This window comes from Panthera leo, chromosome E3 (genome assembly GCF_018350215.1).
Source record: "Panthera leo isolate Ple1 chromosome E3, P.leo_Ple1_pat1.1, whole genome shotgun sequence".
NCBI lineage: Eukaryota > Metazoa > Chordata > Mammalia > Carnivora > Felidae > Panthera > Panthera leo.
Window position 1 is genome coordinate 765,017 of NC_056694.1, and position 25,848 is coordinate 790,864.

General features: G+C 61.2%; 2 protein-coding genes across 14 annotated transcripts in view; one reads left to right on the plus strand and one right to left on the minus strand.

Annotated features, from left to right (window-relative positions):
- Positions 1 to 25,848, minus strand: part of CE3H7orf50 (chromosome E3 C7orf50 homolog) — a 110,981-nt gene that overhangs the window by 21,399 nt on the left and 63,734 nt on the right. The window lies entirely within an intron of this gene.
- GPR146 (G protein-coupled receptor 146) lies at positions 5,641 to 24,854 on the plus strand. Of its 7 annotated transcripts, none has more exons than XM_042922733.1 (3): positions 5,641 to 6,046; positions 8,809 to 8,924; positions 18,968 to 23,087. In XM_042922733.1, exons 2-3 carry the CDS (start codon positions 8,913 to 8,915, stop codon positions 19,976 to 19,978), a joined length of 1,023 nt encoding a protein of 340 aa, XP_042778667.1. In that variant the 5' UTR covers positions 5,641 to 6,046; positions 8,809 to 8,912; the 3' UTR covers positions 19,979 to 23,087. The 7 variants fall into 7 exon arrangements, 4 of the variants coding, with proteins under 4 accessions (XP_042778667.1, XP_042778666.1, XP_042778665.1 ...); XM_042922732.1 differs by lacking the exon at positions 5,641 to 6,046 and adding an exon at positions 7,527 to 7,597; XM_042922731.1 differs by lacking the exon at positions 5,641 to 6,046 and adding an exon at positions 7,528 to 7,597 and having other exon boundaries at positions 8,064 to 8,924.

The following is a 25,848-nucleotide window of genomic DNA, read 5'->3' on the forward strand; positions in this document are numbered from 1 at the left end:
CCACCCCCCACCCCCGAAACTTGGCTCCTGGTTAGGAGGAGGGGTCGTCGGGCAACGTCTTCACACCGAAGGCTCCTCTGACTCTGATCGCGGGCTATGCTGTGGGCACAAAACAGACGAAAATGCCTGCAGCCACGGACCGAGTGTTGGCGTTTCCCCAAAATTCGTATGTTCAAACCTAATCCCTGGCGTGATGGTAGTTGGGGGTGGGACCCTGGGGAGGTGCACGGGTCATGAGGGCAGAGCCTCGGGAATGGGAACGGTTGCCTTCACAAGAGAGACCCAGAGAGCTCCCTCGCCCCTTTCACGGCGTGAGGACATGGCCCGGACGTGGCCCTCCCGGAACCCGGACACTGGCTGGCACGGCCCACAGAGCTCCCGTGCCGGCAGCTCCGTCCCACTTAGCCTCCAGGGACAGGCCCGGCGTGGACGGAAACTGTGTGTGGCGGAGGGGTGGGGGGGGGGGTAAAGCCCCAGGTAAAGAGGGTCTGCTGTCGGCTGCGATCGATCGGGCGGCAGCCGAGCCAAGTACAGCCCAGGGCCTTCGGGGCGGCCTGGCGCCCCCCCCCCCCCCCCGCCACCCCGCCCCGCCCCGGCACGGCAGTGCCTTGCGAAGCGGAGCCCCGGGTCTCCTGCCCAGGGGAGTGGGGCTTCACTGGAATTCTGTTAACCGCTGAGTCACCCAACTCCAGGCGGTCGGTCCCTCCCACAACACGGGAGAGGAGGGATCACTTCCCAGCGCGACCACAAAGCCAGCCCTGCCCTGACACCAAAACCAGGCAAAAACAGTACAGGACCAGCAAACTACAGACCCAGATCCCTCACAAATATATGTGCAAAGACCCTAATCAGCAACATATAAGAAGAATCGTATCTCACAACCGAGCGGGGCTTGTTCAATGAGGGATGCGAGGCCGATTCAACATTCAAGACCCAATCTGTAGAAGCCACCCTATCGACAGGCAAAAGACAAAGTATCACACAAGCATATCAACCGACACAGAAAAAGCGTCTGACAAAATTCAAATGGCAGTAGTGATCTAAATCCTCAAGAAACTACTCGTGGCGGGAAGTCTTGTCCGCTTGATAAATAACGTCCGCGTCCCTCCCTTCCCAAGACCAGGGAAAGGGCACGGAGATCCTCTGGCCGCTGCTAGTGAGTTCTAGCCCGCACGATGAAGCAGGAAAAGGGAATCAAAGGCACGCAGGTTGCAAAAGAAGAAATACAACGGTCTGTATTTGTAGACGGCACGGTGACCAACACACAAAGCCCAAGGAGCCTACGAGACAACTCCAAGAACTCGTGAATTCGGCAAGATTGCAGGACGAGAGCAATGTGCGTGTGTCCTCTGTGTTTCCGTGACCTGGCAGTCAACACACAGAAACTCAAACTTAAAATCCAGTACCACCTACAACCGCTTCCAAAAAACCCACGGGGTTGTAAACCCAATGACACGCGTACAGGATCTGTGCGCTGAACACGGGAAAGGAAATCAGACGAAAAGAAATCAGAGAACGTCTAAATAAATGGAGACCTACTGTGTTCACGGACAGAACACAGCACAGTGAGGAGGTCTGTTCTCCACGAGACGAGACGCTGGTTCAATGCAAAAACCCCAGCAAGACTTTCCGTGCAGGTATACGAGATGACCCTAAAATTTCCACGGAAAAGAAAAGGGATATTTAGAAAAAGAATATTTAGAGCAATTTTGGAAAAGGAAAATACAGTAGAAGAGTCCCTCTATCCGATTTCCACAATTATCACAGAGCTGCCACCATTAAGACCGTGTGGCGCCGACGGAGGGACAGGCGCACGAGTGAACGGAAGAGAACAGAGAACCCCAAACCACCTCATCAGCACTTTGAGTTTTGGCAAAGGTGTACAGGTACTTCATTGGAGGAAAGAGTCTCTTCAACGAATGGTCCTGGACGGTCATAGGCAAAAAACAAACCTCGAACCACAGAGGATGAACAGGTGGCAGGCACTCGGCGTCCTATCTCACACGTGCCTGTCAGAAGGGTCCACGACGTCGTGGCCGCCAGCGTGGACACCGAGCAGCGGGAATCTCCTGCCCCGCCCGTGGCAACGCGACCTGGTGCAGCCGCTTTGCAAGCCGGTTTGGCCGTTTCTGACAAAATGCGCCTACTCTCACCCTGCCATCCAGTCATCCTGCTCCTTGCTACTTACCGAAAGGAACTGAGAAGTTACGTGCACACCAAAACCTGCACCCAGACGTTTACGGCAGCTTTGTTCACAACTGCCCACGTTTGGAAACAACCATGTTCTTCAGCAGGCGAGTGCGTAAACAGACCGTGCACCGTCCAGGCAAAGGAGTGTCGTTCGGCACTGAAAACCGAGCCGTCGAGCCATGAAGAGGCAGGGAGTAGCCTTCAGTGCGTGTTACTGAGTGAAGGAAGCCAGTCTGAAAAGGTTTCGTGCTGATGACTCCAACTCTAGGATGTTCTGGAAAAGGCAAAACTGTGGAGACGGTAACAGACCGGTGGGCGCTGGGGGTTATGTGGGCGGAGGCCAGGGATGAACGGGCAGGCCACGGAGGAATTTTCCAGCAGGGAGACTACTCTGTAGGACGCTGGAACGGTGGACACCCGTCCTCGACGTAAGCAGACAAACAACCCAGTTAGAAAATGGGGAAGAACTCGGGGACGTGCCACCAGAGGGCTATGGGTGGCAAAGCACGGGACGCGGTGCGTGCCGTCACCAGGCATCAGGGCAGACAAGGCATCAGAGCAGGAGGAGGCCACTCCACTCCCACCGGCGAGGAGGGCAGCTCAGACCAGCAGCGACAGCGCCCCGCGTGGACCTCACACACGGCTGGGAGGAACGCACAACTGCTACAGCCGCCCTGGAAAAGTTTGGTTGGTTCTTTTTTTTTCATGTGTATTTTTGACACACAGAGCACGAGCAGGGGAGGGACAGAGAGAGGGAGACGCAGAATCCCAAGGAGGCTCCAGCTCCGAGCTGTGAGCACAAAGCCCGACGTGGGGCTCGAACCCAAGGACCGTGAGATCATGACCTGAGCCGAAGTCGGACGGTTGACCCACGAAGCCGCCCAGGCGCCCCTTGGCAGGTTCTTAAACCGCACATGCACATAGCACGTGACCCAGCAACTGGGACCTGAAAACTTACTTCCACACAAAATCCTGTCACAACCGCTCAGCAGCTTTACCTGGAATAGTGCCAAACTGGCCTCCGACTGAACGACGGGGCACAAACTCTGGACCGCGGACTGCCGCGTGGAAGTAAAAGGGACGTCCGTCGATGGACAACACCAGCTTGAATCTCAGGACGTTAGGATCAGGAAAAGAGCCAGTCCCCAAAAGACACACACTGAGTGGCTCCGAGTATGTAACATCCTCAAAAGGACATGATTACAGAGCAGATCCGCGGTTGCCAGGAAGAGGGAGGGGTGGTGTGACGGGGCAGCAGGGGTGGGGGGGGGCGCTCGGTGTCTGGATTAGGCGGTGTAGGTGGGACAACATAGCAAGTGGGTGAAAGGTGCAAGCGACCGCTCCCTGCTATTTTTGCAACTTCCTGGGAATCTGTAATTATTTAAAAATAAAAAGCCAAAAGGGAGAGAGTGCACTCCAGAACAGAAACCGAACCTAAAACAGCAACGTCTGTGCCTCTAGTCTGGAGGCACTGGGTGTGGCTTGGACCAGGCGGCCCCACAGGAGCTCGTACAGCCCAAGCCAGGAGTGAGGGGACCCTGCCTGGCTCAGTGCTCGCCCAGCTCCAGGCCTGGACAGAGGCCCCGCGGCCAAGCCCCCGGCCCCTCTGTCACGAGGGGGAACGGACGGGCTTGGACAGGCCGCGCCGGGGGAAGCAAGCAGGACGGTCACCCGGTCTTTTCGGAAGCCCCAGGGCTGGCAGGACACTGGCACGTCGCTGGCCGGATCCGGGGGCTGGGGTCCTTTGCTGTTGTGCAAACAGCAGCCCTCTGGCTTCAGCAGACAGCAGGCGGGGCCTAAGGGGCAGGTGGGCGGGGGCGGGGGCGGGGGTGGGGGGTGGAGCTGACACCCAGGGGTGCTGTTCAAAGTGCGCCCACTCCTGTTCTGTGCAGGAAGTGCTTCCATACGCACTATTTTTAACACTGGTGAAAGGCTTGGGAGGAGAAAAGGCAAACGGCATCAAGATTCCTCCGTGCACCCACCGACCCCCGCAGGGGCTCAGCGCCCACAGTCTGCACACCCACCAGGCCCCTTCCCGGGCCGAGGCTGGGACGTGGGGGGTGGGGGGCCGTCCCGGGGTCCCGGGGAGCCCCGCGGGGACCTGCGAGCCCGCGGAGCTGCTCCCAGGCCCGGCCCACGGGCAGCGGCACATTCTTTGTTTGGCCCCCTCTTTCGGAAATTTTACAGGAGATTCGAGCACGCACAGAAGACCGTACACTGAATCCTCGCGCCTCCCCCTCCTGCCCTCGCCTCGGGCCCCTGCCTCGCCCCAAGCAAAGCCCGGGCGTCCCATCCAGCCTCAGCGTGTACTTCTGACCCCTCAGCACAGAGCTCCATCGTGCCCCAGGCCACTGAGGAGAGGAGCCCCAGGCTGGGCACCTGCCTGGAGGCAGGAGGAAGGAGGTTTCTCTCGGCAGCAGCCCAGCCAGTGAGAAGCCGCCCTCTGGCCTCCTCCGAGGGGCTCTCGTCCTGAGCAGCGCCCCCCCCCTTCCTTCTATTCTCAGACGCACTTGGGGGTCACCACGGTTTGCCCGTGGTAAGTGCGATTCCTTTGCCATTCTGGAATACAGAACGAACTACTATTCTGGTAAGATAACGGGCGGTTCTGTTTTTAGGGCTAATGTCACACGTGTGTGTGTTCAGTGTAAGATACGCAAAAAATCATAGAAAGAACACATGCAGAACGACACAGAACAGCTTCTTCTGAGAAAACAGAGTGTCTTTACTAACCCCATTATGTGGAAGCTGAATCGTGAGCTCTTCTGCTAAAATTGTGGCAGGAACGTTTGATCAGATGAAACGCCAAGTTGGGCTCTGACTCTGGGGGCACGTGAGCCTGTGGGGAGGACACACAAACCGCCGTCCCGGGCTCTGCGCCGGCCGCACGCCTCCCGCCTACACCACTGGCCTTTCCAGGCTGGGTCTCTCTCACCACGCCCTCCACGCTCCTTATCAGAGTCCACAGTTCGAGGGAGCCCTGAAGAACATTAACTCCGTCAACAGAGCCACGAAGAAGTCCAGATATAGAACCTTTCTCTAAACCAGACTCACAAGAACTAGCAAGTTACTCCGAACATTCCTTGTCCCTGATCGACACATCACCTAGGACCAAATATCCAGTGTAAGCACATAATTATGAGAGAAGGGGCAAATCCAAAAGGAAGCTGGCCCTGCCTTTTCAGCCAAGGCAGCTGTAACCCTCCATATCATCGTCTCCAGCCCCCCCCCACCCCCGCCCCCCCCCCAGAGAATGACCACATGCAAACAAACTCTGGGTAGCAGAGTCCCCTCAGTGTGGAATGCAGCCCAGCCCATCTTGTCTGCTGCCACTCCAGTCACCAGGAATACTCGCCAAGTCTCCAGAATGTGGTGAGCAAAGGGCCATTGTGATGTTTCTATAATCCGTGGAGAGGCGGCCCCGTGACCTCAGCAAAACACTGGGCTGCGGCCTCCCTCTTCGCTGCAGAGTGCGGTGCACAATTAGGGCACCGGCCTTGTGACCACAGGGAGAGCGGCTGCAGAAGCACAGCCCTGGGGCCCCGGGGGCACACAGCCCCTGCTCCTCAGGAACCCACACCGGCAGTCGGGGGACGGCTAACTCCGTGTGGTTTTCGAAAACGGACGCCTGAGCGTGAGACGGTCAGGAACCCAGGAGGAATCAGGTCACGCTCGCACACCAACTCCGTCCGCCCAGGACGGTGTTGCTGTCCCCACAGACATCCGGCTCTGGCACAGCAATCGGCCAGAACAGTCAGGGAGCAGCTGCCAACAAGGCACAAAGCTATCGCCCTCGGAGGGAGATTTACGTGAGCCAGCTAGAGAGTGCTAGAAGGTGCAGACCTTGGCTCAGCTGCAGGTGCGTGGCCCTGACACACGCACGGACACTGTGCTGTCCTTCCTGGCCCCGCTGGCATTCCTGGCAGAGGCCTTCTTCGCAGAGAAGGCAGTGTGGGTGACCTGACGCTAAGTGGCTTAGGTGGCACTACATGTCAGCTCTCCCCAGTTGCAAACAGCTGCAGAACATCCTGTCCTGTGGGCAGACTGCGTTATACCTGGCGTCCCGGGGACTGTGACCAGGAATTCTGCCAAGGCCACTCACACGAGGGCGATAACGTTTACTTGGGTGCATTGGTAAGAGAACTCATCTGGGTTCACATCCTGACCCCACCAGGGGCTGTGTGACCTTGGGCAGGTTCCTTAAGTTTTCTGAGCCTCAGTGCCACTTAAGATGGGAATCCTGCATTGCACTGCTGCTAAAACACATTTTCTCTCTCATTTCAACACCTTTAAAAACAGGATGCTTCTTATAACCGGCAGTGTCAGAACTTAATTGTGGCAAGTTGTTTTCTTTTTAGTGGTTCATAAGACAACGGCCCGGGTAGCACTAATGATGTCTTAAGAGCTGATAAAACGTGGAAGTAAAAACCTTCCAAGGCTGTTCTGAGGGCCTAGGGCAGGAGCTGGCAAAGAGGGGTCTCTCCAGCTGTCTGAGCTGAGTGCTGGACGACCGTGGCTGGTCTAGGCGTTGGGGGACGCGTGGCCCGCTGTCAGGCGGCTCTCTGCTATAAACCCACTTCTGGCGTTGGGCGGAGAAGCAAGGTAAGGCAATGACGACAGGGCCAAGCGGGCGGTGGGGTCCACAAGTGACCTGGACTCTGCTCTGCCCTTTTACCACAGGGAGTCTGGTCCCCCAGCTGACCCCAACTTCCGTCTCTAATCCGTGGTCAGGAAGCTGAGCTGTGGGGCGGGCGGGCCCGGGGTGGAGCCCTGAGCAAGCAGGCGGCACTGGGATGCTGCCTCTACCGCTCTCCCGTTCAACCCCCGGTCACACCACGGATCTTCATTAAATTAGAAGGCGCTAAGGTACTAATTACAGCAAAGTAAACCTCCTTGTTCTTTAAACTCTCCCGACTTTTAATCGTGACCACAGCTACGAAATTAATGCGGCTGCAGACGGTACACCGTGTCTTCCCGTGGCCGGCTCCGTTGGCAAATTCCGACGACCAGAAGCAAGGGGTGAATTTGGAGACAGCAGGCGCGCTTTGGGGAGGTGCAGGTGCGCCTGGAAGGACCAGATTACAGCCTTCGGAGGGAGGGGGGGCGTGTCCCCTGCAGATTAGAGCGCGTTCTGACTCGGCGGTACGACCAGCACCAGCGCTTTGGGGGAGCCCATCGCAGCGCCCGGGGTTCGCGTCCCGCACCCGGCTGACCTCGGGTCACAGGACGTGCTCCGCCCCGCCCCCGCCCCGCGCGGCGGGAGTGCGGCGCGAGCCCGGGGGGCGGGGCGGGGCCGGCCGGGGGCGGGGCGGGCGGCGGTCACGTGTGTACACAGGCCCGCGCGGCGTGCGCGCCTTGAGCCCCGCCGCCTCGGAGCCCGGAGCTGCCCGCCCCGCGGCCCAGCGAGCCGGTGAGTGGGCGCCCAACGCGGGGTCGAGCGGCGGGCACGCTCGGGGGCGCGGCCCGCGCGGACAGCGAGCCCCGGGCTGTGGCGGCCCCGCACGGCCGGTGCTCCGCTGGGACTTTCGGGTGCCTCGGCCCCGCCCTGGCGCTGTCCTCTTGGGGCGGGGAGGGGGGGGGTTGCCGTCCTCTGGGGGGGCTGGGGGCGCCGTCCCCTTGTGGGGTGGAGGCGTTGTTCCCCAGAGGTTTGGGGGCACCGGTCCACTTGCGGGCGGGGTGGGGGCGCTGTCCCCAGCCTGGGGCAGCCCTCCCGCTGAGCTAACCGGGCAGCCGCCCTGCGGTCATTAACCTGTGGAGGGTTCCTCCTGTGTCCTGCGGGGAGGGGGAGGGGGAGGGGGAGGGGGTGAGAGGGAAAGGAGGCTGACGGCTGACCGTGCTTATAGCTTCCCCCCTCTTTGTGATTACACAATTTTTAGTAAGTTCTGGAACTACGTCTGAGTGCAGTTATCAAGTCTGTTGCTGACTGTCTCGGACACTTGCTGAAAACGTGACTCCCCTGGGTATGGAAAGGCTCCGGCAAAACTTCCTAGGAAGGCAGTGGCCCCCAGCCTTTGAACAGCCACCTGCTCTGCGGGCAGCAAGCGCTGCCACGGACACCTCAGCTCTGGTCTCTGGTCTCGAGGCTGGGCCTCGTCTCTTGGGGGGGGCCTGAGGGAGCCTGCGCGTTTGATGTCCCCTGGCCGGAGGGGCCCCCCTCTGAGATCTCCCAGCTTTAAGCCGAGCAGCCGGCGGAGCGGGAGGCTGGAAGCCGGTTTCACAAACCTCTGCAAACACGAGAGTAGGACTAAAATGGCTCCGACCCCGTTCCCAGGCTGCTCATGCACGGTGACCAGATCCTCCACTGTCCCCACCGGGCCTAGCTGGGGCACGGCTGGGAGCGAACAGAGGCGCTATTAATAATTGCGCACAGCGTACAGCCCCCGTCCGTGGCCCGCGGCAGAGCTCCTAAAGGAACTGCTGTGGGGCCCGGCTCTCCAGACCAGAACCTCTGCCATCTCCCCGAACGAAGCCGGCCTCTCGATACCTAGCTTCTAAAACCTGGAGCTCGTATTTGGGGAGTGCTTACCGGGCCCCTCGACACAGGAAGCTGGGCCAGAGCAGAAAGCCCGTGGCCCGGGGCCACACGCCGCTCTCTGACCATGCGGTGTCCTGCCTCTCCAGTCAGGATGGAAACACCCAGGGGATAGAGGGACGCGGCTCGAGGCCAGGACGTAACTGTCAGCGTTGACCTGGCGTTCCCGCAAGTCAGAGCGCGTGGTAGGTTGATGGAAGCCAAGGTACGTCCACCTGATGTGGGTCACGTGGGCTGTGGGCTGTGAAGACTGTGCCTATTACATAACGAGAGAGTGACATCCTTGCCGAGATCGCTGTTGGGAAATCTGCTTGTTTGATTTACAGGTGGGAAGAGGGCTGTGCTGCCTCCGGGGGCCGGGGGAGGGGGGGTCCTGGGGCTGCCGCACCCGTCCACGGCCCTGGGATGTCATTTGGAATCCTGAGAAAACAGCCGCCACCTGGCCTTTAAGGAGCCAACCACACAGCAGGGCCACGTCTTGGGGGCTGCTAGCAGGCGGGTGGGGGGTGAGCCCCTCCACGTTAGTGCGCGTGACAAAACCGTGCTCCTTCTTCCTTAAACGGTGTTTCCTGGTTATTTCCTCTTGCCTGCTGCTGGCTCAAAGCCTAAAGCCACTTGTATAAGTGGGCAGCGTCAGGCCGCGTGTGCCCACGGGGGTCTCAGGCCTAGGACCCAAATTACCACCTGGGCATCAAAGAGCGGAGAGGACTCAGTCTAGATAAGAAAAAAGGCTGGTTTTCCCTCTAACTGGAGATGCCAAGCACCACTGGGGAGCAGAGTCCTGTCCCCTGGGGGCCCCGTGTGCAAGCACAACGTCCTGGAGTAGCAGGACAGGGTGAAATGGGCCAGGTGTCCTGTGTGTCCCCCAGCAGGCCTGGCCTGGTCCCCTTCCTCCCATACATGCCGGGGGGGGGGGGGGGGGGAGCGGGGCGTGCCCAAGGGCTTCCCAGTTTTAATTAGAACCCAGCACACCAGGAAGCAACTCTGAGAACAGACAGCCAGCTGGTTGCTCCCTCGGAAATGACTGCAGGCGGTGATCAGATGAGGGGCTCTGAGCAACCCCCCCCCCCAGGTAAGAGCACACCTAGTTAATAGCTAGGGGAGGTCGGGAACCCAGATGGGGTGCCAGGCCTGCCCAGAGTCTGAAATGGGAGACTTGGTCTGTTCTCAGGCCTTTGAATTTCTGAGCGAGTCTCTGTGTTTCCCCCTGGCCTGGGGTACCTGGAAGGAGCATGAGCCACAAACCAAGTCAGGGAACAAAACAGCCCAAGTAACTAGTGCTCCCATAGACAAAAGAGTGTGTGTCCCATCTCCTTCCAGGGAAAGGAAGCCTGTGGCCTGTACAGGCGCCCTGCTGGCCCGGACCGGGCGGCCTGGTCTCAGCCCCCCACAGCCCTTCCTGAGCTGGCAGACAAGCCTGCTCTCTTCCAGGGAGAGGGAGGCGGCTCTTTGTTTATGCGTCTCAGCCAGGTTGCCTGGCCCACTCACTACTCTGCAACTGAGAACAGTAAAAAGCAAAAAGCTATAAAATTCAAAACAACCCATCTGTATAAGAACAGCTTCTTATCACACCCCAGGAAGGCGCAGCGTTTGCGATAGGAATCAGTATGTACAAGCCCTCTGCATTGAAAACCTATGAAAACATCAGCCTTTCCGGAGTGTCTGGCTCCTGCCAGCTGGATGTTAATTGTAGCTGAAGCCTCTGCCCGTTATTACAAAAGGAAATAAACATTCAGGAGTCATTTTCAAAGCATTCTGATTGTTCTAGAACATTCATCTGAAGTTGAGTCTCACGGTGCACAGCGGGTCTATGTCAAATAGAAACAACCCACAGGACCATCAGCCCAGCCGGGCTGTCCGCCCAAGCAGGGTGCACTGCCCGGGCCTCGCAGCCCTGTGCCCCCCTCAAGAAGCTCTCCCACTCTCTGCTGTCCCTTCTCCTACATGGGGTTCTGGTGCTCACCTTGGGGAGGAGCCTGTGACCTAATGGTCCTCCTCCCCAGCCAGCCAGCCAGCCAGACTTCTGGCACAAATCACCCTCCCCCCTGCCGTTCAGAGCTTAGAGAGCTCAGAGAGCTCTCAGCAGGACTGGCTGGGGGGTGGGGACAGCAGTCAGGGAGGGCTCCCCGGGGCGTTGATGCCAAAATAAAACTTCAGGAGTGAGTTAGCACTTCACAAAGGAACGGAGAATCGAGGAAAGGCAGTCTAGGCAAGGGACCAGTGTGTGCATACAGCAGTGGACAAGGGACGAGGGAAGCTGTGTTCACCCCCGCCCGGCCCCGGCAGGGGGTGGGGGGGCAGGTGCCCGGCCCAGATGGGCCCCACACCAGAGGACAGGATTTCCTGATAACAAAGCAAGGAAACCAGGTAAGGTTTTAGAGAGACCGGCTCAGCTACCTTTCAACGGCGTGACTCCTCTTTGCTGGTTTTTCACGTCTGCCGGGTCTGTGTGCCTGCAGGCAGGGTTCCCAGCAGGCGTGACCCCTGCCCATCCCTGCAGCAGCCCAGCCACCCCCCACCCATGCTGCCTGGACCCACTCCTGGCCCCGGTCTGCACGGAGATCACTGTGCGCCTCAGCCAAGCGCATTCCCATTGCTTACAGACGTGCTGTTTTGACGGGCTGGTTTATACCATCATGCGGTCTTTGAAAAGGCACAGAAAGCAAGCCGCCCATGTCTTGCCTCAAAATGCTTCTAACAGGCTGCCTGACCGGCGGGTGGGCCTTGCCAGCAGTGAAGAGGAGGGCCAGTCGCTGCGGAGAGGCCTCTCCGGCGTCCTCCTAAGGGAGGGCTGGAAAAGAACGGACCAGAGCCGTCCTGCGTCCCAGCTTGTCTGCACGCCGTGAGCGCACGCGAGGGAAGCACACGCTTACTTATGCCCCAGTTGAATGTGAGCGCAACACCAGGAAAATCGCCGTGTGTCACCAAAGCCCTAACCCAGCCCGCAGAGCCTGTGAACTCGCTCCTGTCCCCCGACAGCCCCGCTGGGCCTGCGACTGGTGGTCACGTGCTCACACCTCCCTCCCATTGGGTTTCCTCTCGCCGTGTCTCAGGTGACCGATTCGGAGCACAGGTTCACGCACTAGCGTTCTGGGCACCCAGCACGCCTGGGGAGGAGGGTGCGGGCTCAGATCCTCCTCGTCCCCACACTGGGGACTCACCCTGGCCCACCCGGTCTCGCTCCACGTACCTGAGCTCCTAATCTGGGGAAACTGAGGCAGCACAGAACCTGTGTAACGGGCACCACACGGCGGGTGAGCAGAGCCTCACCCCGGAGGCTCCACAGGGCTGTCCTGAGAGCTCGCTGAGCCAGGTCACGGGCACTAACTGAGCCCCCTCTGCAAGGCGCAAGTCTCTGCGTAAGTGGCCTCCTGTACCACGGAGGTCCCGCTGCAAAGTCTCCTGTGCGGGACAGGAGTTGGCCAGGGCAGTGACCGAAAGCAGAGGCATTGAGGACCGGTGCTCTCCTGCCTCAGGCACCCTACCTGCAGCCCCGCCGTGCTGTCCCCGTCTGTCCCCCTCCGTCACCCAGGCCCGGCCACCACCCCTGCTGCTCTGGACGCTAGGCCACCACTGCCACAGGGACTGCACCTGCTCTCGCAGCAGGGCCTCGCGGTTGTCTGCAGAGTGACCCCTGCAGAGGCGGCATGTTCAGGGCCTACGGGCCGCCAGGCCAGCGCCAGACCCCCATCCCCCCCGTCAGGGCCTCCAGGTCTGTGAGTCGCTTGGCCTTGTCCAGCTGCTCGTGCCCCAGGCGGGGGACAGACAGCCCTTGGACACTCATGTGCTGAGCTGGCAGTCCAGCCAAAGAACCTCCCGACCCAGCACAGGGGGGCCCTCGGCTCGAGGGCGACCCCCCCACGTGACCAGGAGCAGCCGGGACACCTCCTGGGCCTGGAAATGGCAAGTCCAGGAAAGCACCTTCGTGAAAAATAATTATTGAAGCCCAGAGGTGGTCTTGGAAGTAAATGGCTTTTCTTTTCTACCTGAGAGCATTTGTAGTAAATGACTGTCACCCAGCTGAGGACACACAGGCCTCTGTAGGGGATGCAGGGAGACAGAGGGCTCCGGAAACTAAGTCCCTAGAAACGCTCAGAGACCTGCACGCCCGGTGGCCTCTCACTCCATCCTCCACAAGCGCTAGTCAGGCCTCCCCTGCCCTGCCAGGGGTGGCTACCGTATTACTCTGAGAGGCTGGCCCGAGGTCACCCCGTGAGCCCGCAGAGAGGCCCGGATGGCAAAGCCGTGGCACCAAGTCCACAAATGGAATGCCAGCTTTGACCAAGAAACCCTGCCCTTGTGGACCTCGGCCTCGCTCTCCTCTATGGGTCCCAGAGGCGACCCCTCCACGCGGGAGCGTCGAGCACAGCCTTGTTCCCTCCGAAGGGTTCCCGCCGCACAGCCAGCCTCGTGCAGGGGTGCCCCCTCAGCCTCCGGGTCCTCTCAGGTTTTTCTGGACGAACAGGCCATTTGTGACCTCTCGCCCCTCTGGGATGCGCAGCCAAGCCGCCGAAGGGTTCGCGGTAATGGTCCAAGTCGGCTGAGGGCTCACCCCGGGCGGGGGGCTTCGTGCAGCCATCTCTCAGGCCAGTCCCGGCGCCTGCTTCCACCAGGCAGCTTCCTCCGCCCTCCCCCACCTCGGTCACCTGTCGACTGGCCCCACAGGCCTGGATCCGTGCTGCCCCGAAGCCCTTTGAAGAGGCCTGGGAAGGGGAGTGGCCGCTGGAGAGGCCAGCCCAGTCCTTATGGTGCGGAGCCTTTCTTCTGAGTGTGATTAGAGAACGAAACACGCAGAAAGCTCTCGGAGAGAGAGAGGGTATGTGAGTCACCTTTACAGGAAAAGCCAGAATGAACTCATAACCTGGTCTGTCTTGGACAGCCGCGAGCAGGTCGCTGGCCTGGAGAGCGCCTCCCTTTTGCCGCCCGGCCCAGATACTGGCGCACAGCACTCCTGCAGCCCCCGCCCTGCGCTGGCCTGTCACCACCGAGGCCCGCTTCCGGACCAGCAGAGGGTGGGGGCCCGGCGGTCCTGCTGCGCCCATTCCTGCCAACGTGCCGGGGGCGGCCTGGCTTTGTGCACCCAGGCCGGCTGGCGGTCTGGGCTCACGACGCGCAGAGAAGCGCAGACCCATCTCGGCGGGGGTCTTGAGGATGCGTGGAGATCTGGGGTGGGATGGGGTGGGGGGGGCTCTCGGAAGATGTTTGCAGCTTTTCGTGTGCTTCTCGGCTCTGGTGGCGTAAGGTCGGGAAGGGGCTCCGACCTGGAACACCTACCCTGGGAGGAGGGGAGAGGTTCGGGGACGGACCCAGCGCTCAGCTGCGGTGAAACGGTGGGCTGGCAGGAGCGGTGGCTCACGGGGGGCCCTGGGTGCCGGTCCGTGGGCACAGCCATCGCCGTGGGTGCAGACAGGGCACCTGGATGGACATGATGGGGTGTCAGTCCTGAAGGAATCTTGGAAGAGGCTTTGGGAGGCTAGAGGCAGGGCCAGCAGAGGCAGAGTGGCACCGAGGGAGTGGGGGCGGGAAGGACACAGCAGGCCAGGCGTCTCTGCCAATGGACCCTTCCGGAAAGGGCTCTAAAGCGTGTGGAAAAGGAGGGCAGGCACAAGGGGCCAGGGAGGCAGCGGGGAGCTCCGGCAAGAAAGGGCCCAGGGGTCCTAGTGGGGAGGTGTGCTGACAGGACCGGCCTGTTTGGAGAGCCAGCCTGGATGAGAGGCCCACTGGGGTCCCCGCTGACCCTGACACCGTCGGCTGAGGGGCTGCGGCAGGTGGCAGGGCCTGGAAGTTGGGACTGTCAATCCTGCCATTTGGGGAGAACGTGGCAGGTTTCCAAATGAAAACGGGTGGAGAGTGGAGCACAGGCCCGCTCGGCCCTGGAGAGGCCGCCTCCCCGCCGGCTGTGCCCCAAGTTCCTCTTTCGCCGAAGGAAGTGAGCCGAGAACGGGCGAGCTGGAAAGGTGGTCTGAGGCCTGCGCGGGAGGGCGGGAGCCAAACCATTGTTCCCAGGTTGGCCTGCTTCCCGGGCAGCCTGAGGGGAAGTCTCTGTTCCCGGGTTCCTGGACTTGCAAAACCAGAGTGCACAAAAGGGAAGTGGGGTCACCGCAAGGAACCGGGGACCAGAGGAAGGCAGGGCCGGGAAGGGGTCGGGCGTGGGGGCGTCCGCGGGCTCCCAGGTGCGGAGCGGCGGGCAGCGGCCCCGAGGAACAGCGCCGGGGCCGGGGCCGGGCCCTGACCGGGCGGCACCCCCCCCCCCCCCCCAACGGTCTCCACAACATCTATGCTGTGACGAGCGCCACCGGCTCCAAGACCTGAGCGTGTTTCTCTCACTGGCCCGTCCTGCTCGTTCTCACCGCCCACGACACGCGGCAGTTCTGGCCTCCTGAGCGCGTCCACCGTGCCACGTGCCCACACCCCGGGCTCGGCTGGCTCTGCCAGCCGTGCTCCCGGGGACCCACGTTCTGTCTGCACGGGGCGCGGGCGAGCCCATCTCGAGGCAGGCGCTTGGCCGTCCGGGAGCCTCCGTGACGGTGGCACCCTCCGCCTCCCCCACTCCCCCCCAAAGACAGGGACGAGCTTCGGCAAAGGCCAGACAGACGGCCCCGTTTGTGACACGAGGCGGCTCCTCGCCGCTGGCCTCCCCGGAGGATTGCCAGAACGAAAGGACGAGGCCTCTCGTCAGGCCTAGAGAAAGCGAACCGTCTGCATCCAGATCACGGCCACCCGTGTACTTGACCCACGTGGGAACCATGCAGGCGCAGCGCCCCCTCCGACAAGCGAGCTGGGGCCACACGAGCACATGAACTAGGAAGGAGGCTCTCGACAGACCGCGTTCCGGCTGAGGCTTTCCCAAGAACGGAGCCGTCCTCAGCCCGGCGCGGCGGCCCGCCAGCGGCCCTTCCTGCGGCCCCACGGGGCAGCCGTGGGCAGTCAGGGCCGCGGCTCTGACCCCGCGGCCGGGAGGCTCCAGGCCGGCTGTGTTCCACGGCGACGTCGAGAAGACACCCGCCCTTCTTCCTGCCGGTCCCGAGCCTGGCCCTCAGCCACCGCTGCCCGCTTCGGAGAGCTCTCGGGGCCACGCCCCAGGGCAGGCGGCCACGGCCCCTCTCCATGGTGACTGGGTAACTCTCAGGGAGGCCCGCGTTCCGCCCTTAGTGGCCGCCCCGCTTCCTCGCAGAGGGAAAGAAGGAACTCGTCCGTGCACACGCCCAGCACCCCGAGTGTCCGGGGCGGCCACGTGGGCTCCAGACGAGCCTCATCGCACCGGCCCCGCCACCCGGTGCGGGCCGGGGGCGCGGGGGGGGGGGGGGAGGACGCGGGCTCTCCCGAAACCGGAGCGGCAGGGCAGGAGCCTGATCCGACGGTGCCGGCCCTTCCAGGCACAACCCTCATTCCGTGAAACCGGCTGTAAACAGAGCTGGGGAGGGGCCACCGTGCCTGCCAAGGGAGGCAGAGACCGAGTGATTTACTGGAGGAAAACAAGTGTGCGTCCACACTGGGCACCGAGCGCACACACGCGCCCGCGCAGGAAGCCAGCGCTGCACGGCTGCGGCTGATAAGCTCCCGGGGGTGGGGTGGGGTGGGGTGGGGGTGGGGGGCAGAGAAACAGGATCCTCTCGGCGTCCTTGGCTGCTCACGGACGGGGTCTGCGGTCCAGGCGCACAGAAACGTGGGGCTCGGGATAAAGGTAAGCAGCCTGCGCCGAAGGCTCCGCCGTGGCTGCACCGGGGACAGGCGGCCGGGAGGGGCTGGGCCGGGGGGGACGCCCTGAATGGTGAGTGCCGAGTGTCCCCCGCCCCCCCCTCCCGCCACACCTGAACCGGGAGGGAAGGACGGGCTCGTCACACCACGAGCGCGAATCCTGGGGTCCCGGCCTGGGCGCCGAGCGCGAGCCCGCCTTTCTCGCTAGCAACTACCCCGTGTGAGTTCAACGCCGGTCTTAAAGATGGCGGAAGGCCCTTCCTTTTGTGGGGCTGCGGCTCCACGTCTCGGAGGCCGGTACACGAGAGTAGGTGCGACACCTCGGGCAGACCCCACGGGCCCTGCGGGAGGAGGTGAGCCAGGCAGGGCCAGACCAGAGGGGGTCTGCCTGTGGGCTGACCACGGCGGAGACGGATGCACTGGGATGTGAAACGTCTAGTGGCCACAAGAACGCGCGGTGTTTCCTGGGGACTCGAGGCCTGTGAAGTCCGGTGGAGAAGCTCTCCACAGCCACGGGCCCCCGTCCGCTGTCCCCCGGTTATGGTCAGAGCCATGGTTCGGCGTGCAGGAGCCCAGAACAGAGAGGAGACCGCACTGAAACATCCACAGCCAGCTCCGGATGAGTTCAGGAAGGAGAGTGGAAACCAGCCGTGTAATCAGCTAAAAGATGACACAAAAAGGACCCCCCACCACCCAGCTTTGGGAGACCAAAGCTTCCTGAGGAACCACAGGTGTTCCAGGAACATGCCAGCAGCCCGGTTCCTGGGGTGCAGGGTGCCCACCAGGGCCAGAAGCTGAGGAGCGCGGTCTAGATTTAGGGACCCAACCCATGCTGTGGATTACAGCGAACACTTCTAAAAGTGATGTAATCAGCACGTGTGGGCAGAATCCGGACAGCCCGGCGCCCGGCAGTGGCCCGACCCCGAGCATCACTCCGGTCTGACGGGCTGCTGGGCGGCATTCACGAGAATTACAAAACACTCCCACCGACTCGATGTCCCTGAACGGGAGCTCACGCACCGACTGCCCACCTGCCCATCATGGCCGATGCAGGCGCACTCCTGTTGTGGGGACCCCCAACCTCCCTTTACTTCCTGGTTAACCCCCTGACGCCCACTGGCTCACTGCCTCGGGGGAAATCAGCAGGTAGATGTCTGTGTTCACCGCCTGATCCCCACCCGACCCCCACGCCAGGCTCCAGCCTGCAGTGCAGCGGCAGGTGTGGGCAGGGCCTGGCCCCCGAGCCCCTTCAGGGGCTGGGGTCCGGCACCAACAGCAACAGGGCTGGCAGAACCCTCGGCCCCTATGCCCAGGAAACAAACGTGCACTCTGCACGCGTTCGCCCGAGAGGATTTCTTATTCTGAGAGCAGGAGATCAGGATGGGCCGAAATTCATTTTGCACGGAAGGTGTTCCTCCAAAGGACCGTGACGCGTGAAGAGTGTGCTCTTTCCTCACGTGTGGGTCCTCCCGGCCAGCCGCACACCCACGCCTCCCGTGTGCTAGACCACGGGCCACTGGTTTGCACTCCGGCGGGGAGGGGGGGCGGGGGGGCGCAGCACAAGGTTCCCTCCGAGGGAACCCCATCACCGGGGCCCCGTGGTGGCCCAGTGGACACCAAGGCGTGAGCCTCTCACCCACGGTGGCCACCCCCACTTCCGCACTCCTCCTCAGGTGGGGCTCCCACCGCCTGGCTTAGCGCCTCCTGCTCTCCCAGCTGCGTTCAGGGCGCACCTGTCACCTGCCAGCCTGTGCAGCTGCCCGCGACCTGCTCCCACGTGTGCACCCACACCCGCTCTCGGGGACAGAGACGCAGCGTGCTGGTGCAGCCCAGGTGGCAGGAGAGACGGGGCGGGTCTCTGGCCACCAGACCGCAGACACAGGTGTGGAGGGCGGGCGGACGCACAATTCCCACACACGCCGGGAAGGGTCCGGGCAGGGCTGTGGCGGCCTGCTGTTCCCACCCAGGAGGCTGTGGAGGGTCACCCTGTCGTGGGAAGGCCCATACGCATCACGGCCCTGCGTGCCGCGCCACGGGCACCTGTCCTTCTAAAACCCCTTTCAGTAAAGAGGCTGAAAAGGAGGTGGTCACGGGGCTCGCTTAAAGCCACTGGGTGGTGGGGGGCTGGACAGGAGCCCAGGACTGGGGGTGGGGAGCCCTGCAGGGTGTCCCCGCATGGTGGAGAGAAGCCAGGACGGGAGGCAGCGTGAAGGCTGCCTGAAGCGGCTTCCCCGGCGGGATCTCGGGCGCATCATCCAGTGCTCAGATTTCTCTAGAAACGGGCTCGGGGAGGCTCGTCGTGGCCGTCAGGGTCACGGCAGCGTCGTGACCTTGCGGGCCCAGCTCAGGACCTAGGGCAGCCACGGACAGCGACTTGGCTCTCCCAGAACACGCACGCTCGGGACAGAGTTTTTCTGGAAGGGCCCGCAGTCTCTAGCCCTTGCCCTGCTAGCTTAAGGGGCGAGGCTTCCTTCGGGCACCACCTCCGCATCTCTGAGGGGCTGGCGGGGCCCGGGGCTCTGGCTAACCTTCCGCTGCTTTCTCCCGCAGCCCGCCGTCATGTGGAGCTGCGGCCCGCTCAACGGCACGGGCGGCGTGGAGGACCAGCCGCTGTGCCAGCACATGCATCTGGTCCTGTCCGTCTTCTCCCTGCTCTACCTGGTGGCCGGCGTCCCCGTCGGCCTGGGCTACAACGCCCTGCTCGTCCTGGTCAACCTGCACGACCAGAGCAGCATGACCATGCCTGACGTCTACTTCGTCAACATGGCCGTGGCGGGCCTGGTGCTCAGCGCCCTGGCGCCCGTGCACCTGCTGGGCCCCACCGCCTCCGGGTGGGCCCTGTGGGGCTTCGGCAGCGAGGCCCACGTCACGCTGCTGGTGCTGTTCAACGTCTCCTCCCTGGTGACCATGTACTCCACGGCCCTGCTCAGCCTCGACTGCTACATCGAGCGGGCGCTGCCGCGCACCTACATGTCCAGCGTCTACAACACGCGACACGTGTGCGGCTTCGTCTGGGGCGGGGCCCTGCTCACCAGCTTCTCCTCCCTGCTCTTCTACGTCTGCAGCCACGTGGCCGCCAGGATCGTCGAGTGTTCCAAGATGCGGGACGCGCAGGCCGCGGACGCCATCATGGTGTTCATCGGCTACGTGGTCCCCGCCCTGGCCGTGCTCTACGCGCTCGCGCTCCTCTCGAGGATCCGGAAGGAGGACACGCCGCTCGACCAGGACGCGGGGAGGCTGGACCCCTCGGTGCACAGGCTCCTGGTGGCCACCGTGTGCACGCAGTTCGGGCTCTGGACGCCTCACTACCTGACCCTCCTGGGGCACACGCTGCTGGCCTTGCGGGGGAGGCCCGTCGACAGGCACCACCTGGGGATCCTGCTCTTCGCTAAGGACCTGGCGAGATTCCTGGCCTTCTCCAGCAGCTCCGTGGTGCCGCTCCTTTACCGCTACATCAACCGAAACTTCCCCGGCAAACTCCGGCGGCTGATAAAGAAAATGCACTGCGGGCGCCAGAGCTGCTCCCCGGACCAAGCAGGGGTACAGCAGGTGATGGCGTAGAGCCGGCGGCTGGGGTCGCGGTCGCTCGCTGAGCGCGGGTCCTGGGGCCGCCACCAGTGCCCCGGGTGGGGTCATCGGACGGGCAGTCAACAGCGTACTTCCCGGAGGCACGGTCCGGGCCCCCTCCTGGGAGACAGGCGACCGACACTTGACTTGGACGCACAGCACTTTGTCACTGCCCGCTCTGTCACGCTCTTCCCCAGGACGTCACTGAGGCCGGGACCCAGAACAGCACGAGGCGTGTTCTCTCCAAGTTTTCTACTTCCAGACAGGCCGCTCTTAGGCCAAGGCCGCGAGGTCCAAGGTGGGAGGGGCCTGGCGTGAAAAACAGCTGCCTGCCCACCTGCTTCGGGCGGACCGCTGCTCGGTGGTGCGGGGCCACACCCACAATAGTGTCCTCAGCCTGGCCGCCTCCACCCTGGGTCTCTGAACGAAGTCAGGAGAATCCAAATCCAGTGTTTGTATTCTGTGCCGGCAAAATACCCGATTCTGTCTCTTTACTTGCGCTTATAAAGAGATTCGACAGAAGTCACCAAAGCCTGAAAGCGAAGGAAGCAACACGAAGGGCGCTCCCGTGGGACGGACGGGCGGGCTCCTGCTACTGCAGGGTCGTGCTGGGTGGGGTGAGGCGGGGAGAGGCGCGTGCCGTGCCACGCACACGGGCAGCGTGCAAATGCTTCAGAAGGACAGGGCCAGCAGTGTGGCTGGTCTTAGGCGGAGGGCCCTTAACTGGTACCCCTGCTGCCCTCCCAGGTGGCCTCAGCTAACCGTCTTCAGTAGAAGCCAGCTCCCCAAAGTGTGCACAAAACCCCACGCTAGTAGTAAACCGAAGAGAGGAAAGCTTCCAACCTAACACAGAAGCTGGGAGGGACCGCCTGGGGAGACACAGGCCTGCAAGGCGGAGCCCGGTCTGGCACCGGGGCAGAGCGTGGGGCCACCACTGCCACCTTGCACCCGACAACAGCCTGCTTCGCCAGACGCGGCGCGTGCCCGGATCCTTCCGCGCCGCGTCCCGTAAACACCTGCTCTAAAACCGTGGCAGTAGAAGCCCCCTGCTCTCAACACCATCCGCTCACCTGCACCCCGACGTCACGACGCACCACAGGCCTGCAGCCCCCTAACTGCACCTCTGAAACCCACAAAGCTCTAAAAACAGGAAGATTTGTTTGTCAAGTTTGCGGCACATTCCCTGGGTAGCAAACCTTGAGCTGAAGGGGTAGGAGAGCGCTTTTCTGAGGAAAGACAAGTGTGAATGTGATTGCGGGGCACTGGCCCGGCCCCACAGGGCCCCGTAACACGCAGCACACACAGCACGTTAACCGTGTGCGCGCAAACGCAGAGAACAGGTGGACGTAGGTCGTTTGCCAAAAGCAGCCGGAAGGATGCACACGCCGTAAGATCTCATTCGTACGTCACCCTACGCTTTCCTGCGGGGTTACGGTGACGGGGAGCGGCTGGGGCTGGCAGCTTGGGAACTCCAACCCGCGTTTAGGTTTGTGCATCCAAAAATGCGTTGCTTTCTGTCGCTGCTCAGCAACACACTGTATTTATTTATTTATTTGTTTATTTTTCCCTTCTGACTCCCTTCACCTGTTTCTCCTCCCTGCCCCGGCAACCACCAATCCATGCTGTTTCCGTGGCCTTGGTTGTTTTTCTTACAGATCCCCTGTACCAGTGAGATCATGTTCTACTCCTCTTTGACTTATCTCACTTAGCACAGTGCTCTCCAGGTCCGTCCGTGTTGTCGCAAATGGCCAGATTTCATTTCTGTTTATGGCTAATATTCCGCGGTGCGTGTACCCGCCCCCCCCCCCCTTCTTCTTCATCCACTTGTCCGTCAAGGGACACTCAGCTGCTTCTGTGTCTGGTCTGTTGTGAATAACGCTGCAGCGAACGTGGGGGTGCAGACACCATTCTGACTCAGTGCTTTTGTTTCCTTTGGGTAGATACCCAGAAGTGCGATCACTGGATAAGTAGACCCGCTTTTGACTTCTGAGGCACGTCTGTACTGTTTTCACAGTGGCTGCAGCAGTGCGCATCCCCACCAGCGGTGCACGAGGACCCCTTTCCCTACTCCCTCGCCAGCGCTCAGTGTCCTCTTGGTGGCGGCACCCTAGCAGGCGTGAGGAGCACCCACTGGGGTTCTGACGCGCTCCTCTGACGAGTGCCGCTGAGCACGTTCTCACATACACGTTGGCCGTCTGCGTTCTTTGCAGAAATGTCTGTTCTCATCCTTTGTGATCACGTTTTATTTTGCTACTGGGTTGTGGGAGTGCTTTATGTATTTTGGAGATTAGTCCCTTATCAGAGATATTAACATACTAACTTTTGAGAACCTGAAAACTTAATTCTGACACATCTGAGCCGAGGATGGCAGAGTGTGGCTCTGCGTTTTGCCACATTCCATTCAGAGAAATCGCTCCATTTGGCCCTGGTCTCTCGGGAGATTTAGCCCATGACTTGGTTGCCATTATGTTTCTGTCTGCAGAATATATCCCCTCCGGGATGATGCGATGACTGAGTTCAGAGTCTGCCTGTGCAGAAGCATGAAAATACACTGGACACCAGGGTCCTGGTCTTACTCGCCCCTGGTAGCTGTGAAATTCTGGACAGGTGGGGCCTAATCTACTTCCTGGCCAGTAAATCAGGGGCAGAATTAGAGAAGTTTCTGGGTTGCCTCTGTCCGTGAACGTGCTATTTCTACTGAAGGGCGCGGCGCCCCTCTGCTGCAGGGTTTCCCCCAGTCCTGAAAGTCTCAGACCCGACCCCCTCCGCTCCTCAAGCTGTGGGCTGCACGGCGGGGGGTCCCGTGGCCCCGGCTCCACTGGGGAACTCTCGTGTTGGCCGAGCGAACGGCGGGTTGCAGCGTGCCCGGCACTGCAGCCGTGGGGCCTCTGACCTCACACGCACCTGCTACCACGGAGTCTCAGTCCTCGTCCTCTCACGGCGGGTGGGCGGGGCTGGGGCCAGGGTCAGTCCCAGGTCCACCACACACGGGCAGGCTCTTGGGTCAGGAAGCCAGCACCGTTCTTAGGGGACACGGGACCCAGCGAGTGGGCTGGTTTGGGGTGGCAGTGCTATTTCAAATAAAAAGACCCTTTTCCTCGCTCATCTGTTCTGCTCTTTGCTCTAGAAAGAGCTCCTAGGAGAAGAGGGAGATCCCAAGGGCACAGAGCCGAGAGCCACGTGGGTCTCCGCCCACAGCCCCGGAGTCCCTCACCCCAGCTGGGCTCCCCCGAACAGAAAAGGGGCCGAAAATCACGGTCTTGTTTTCACTTTCCCAGTGGCTTTGGTTGCAACCTGGCTTGTTTCTGGTGACCTCCGGGGGCCTGAGCGGGTCCCACCCGTGCCGGTGACAGAGGGCCCCCGGGGACGGGTGGCAGGCTGGGCGTCTCACGGAGACCCGTCCGCTGCTTTCGCGGCATCCCCGGGTCTCACGGCTCGACCGGCCTCTGTGCTCTTCTCCCCACTGGGGACGCCTCCGCCACCAGCCCCATGTGCTTCCCACATGGCTCTTGTCCATCCACAGGCACCTGGGCTGGATCCGGGGCGACTGGACGCTGCCTCCAGCGCTCCTGCCACGTGGCCCAAGACATGGAAAGAATTCTGAGCTGAGAGAGGAATGAGGAGTCGGTCGGGAAAGGCTCCAGTAGACCGTGAACGTGATCCGACGTGTTACACGTGTATTTTTTTAACTCACCCATCTCGATGTCTCCCAGTGGAAGTCTATGTTCCAAGGCCCTTAATTTTGTTATCAGTCCCTCGTATTATACTTTTTAAGTTAATCTTAATTTTGCTAATCACAACAACTCATCTACCTTGTCGTGCTTATTTAAGATTCCAGAAGGTGAATTTAATTTTAGGTTTGCTTCACGAAGGTTATAAAATTTATCACGGGAAACCAGATCTCCTGCTAATTGTGGCAGATGCATCGGTAAGACAGACCCCCAGGCCTTCATGGAAAGCACGTGATAAAGGATAAACCTGGAGAAAATGATTAAGAAGCTAAATTACAAGTGAAGTGCTTGGATTTAAAGTCAGCTGGAAAACTGGGGGAATTTTTCATTTCTCATCTGTTGCGTCTCTTCCAGAGGTTGTACCGTTTGCCTCGAGTTCTACGTAAATCACGAAGAAGATCCTGCTGAAGAAAAACCCACACGTTTGAAGACTTAAGTCACTTGACACAAATCACCCACCTTCGGAATTCTCAAAATGTGTATTTCCAGGGGTGTATGACGTGTAGCAGAAACCGGCACGGGACTTAGCCTATTTCCCCTGGTGACACGGGGCCCGCCACTTTTCGTTACTCCTCTGTTGCAGTGGCACAGCAGCAGCGTGTACCTGCACGCTCCCTCGGGCAGGGCGGGGCGCACCCCGAACCCCGTGAAGACAGCCCCCCAAGTCTGGCAAACGTTCTTTCCCGAGAACAGACGTTTGACAACTGCTGACGCGTCCCGAGGGCCGAGGACAGAACTGAGTGGCCCCAGCGGCTCCGTGTGGGAGGGCCTGTCCCCCCGCGGGAGGGCCTCGTCCCCCGGGGCAAGAGGGGAGCGTGCCGTGCACACGGCGAGTAAATCTGAGTAACGAACAGTGAGTCTCTGGGAATGAAAGAATCCGAATTTACCCATCTTATGTTAATAAAGAAAGGGAGGAGCAAAGAATTTTACGATTTGCCTCATTCCGTACGTGTGTAAGACAGAAGTCCCGGGGAAAAAGCATTTGTTGAGCGGCTATGACATTATCGCCCCTCCTCCCGGTATTTGAAAACCGCTTCCCGGGAGGCTCTTGCGGGCCCGTGTGCCACTAACATCACGCGAACCGAGGAAACCATGCTACCGTCCGAAATGCTGCGAAGTCGCAGCGCGGTATGTTTCTACGTTCCCGCAGGGAACACGGGACTCCGACCCGCTCTGCAGCTGGGAGCGCAGGCGTGTGTGCGGGGCGCCACCTAGTGGCCGCCGGCAGAGCTTCGCCCTGCAGGGCAGCTGGGCGCCGGCCACACAACCCTGACCGCGCCTGCACAGGGTGCTTCTCGCGGGGTTTACAGCCCATGTGGTCAGGGTCGGCGGGTCGCGCTCGGTGATTTATACCTTGGGGGCTTTCACCCCAAACCAGCCGCGGAACGGCAGACACCCCGCCCCGCGCTCCCCAACAATCGGACGAGGGAAACTCCGCCCTGCGGATGCCACGTGACTCAGGGAATTCAGGGCACATTGCGCTTTTCCAAAAACACGCGGTCAGCAGCAGTGGAGAGGAGCACTCGGACCACCCAGGCGCTGCTCCGCACACACACGCGTGTGCACACGCGTGTGCACACACACACTAAAGCCAACAGAACCTGGCGCAGACAGGGACAGCAGCCAAGTCCGGCCTAGGACGCCAGACTTCTGCACGGTTACCGCTCGGCGCACTATGTTTCCAGGGAGGGCAACCCCACACAGAGATTTCCGATCGCCAGCTGAAGCTGTGTCAGGGAGCATAGGTGAGAAAGAGACAGTTCAAAGATTATAAACGCTTTCAAAAGACGTTGCAGGGGCGCCTGGGTGGCTCTGTCGGTTAAGCATCCGACTCCAACTCCAGACTTCGGCTCAGGTCACAATCTCACGGGTGGGATCAAGCCCCACCTCGGGCTCTGTGCAGCCCCCACGGAGCCTGCTTGGGACCCTCTCTCTCCCTCTCTCTGCCCCTCCCCAGCTCACGCGTGTGCACCAAGTAAATAAATAAACTTAAAAAGAAACGCTGAAAAGGCTCTCTCTCTAAAGAGGCGGTGGTGAGTGGCAGGGGGCTGGAGGGGAAAGTGCTCCGGCCCGCGGCCTCCGGGCCTGCCCGCGAACGGCCAGCTGGAAGGCCCCACAAGGCCGGCCTCTGCT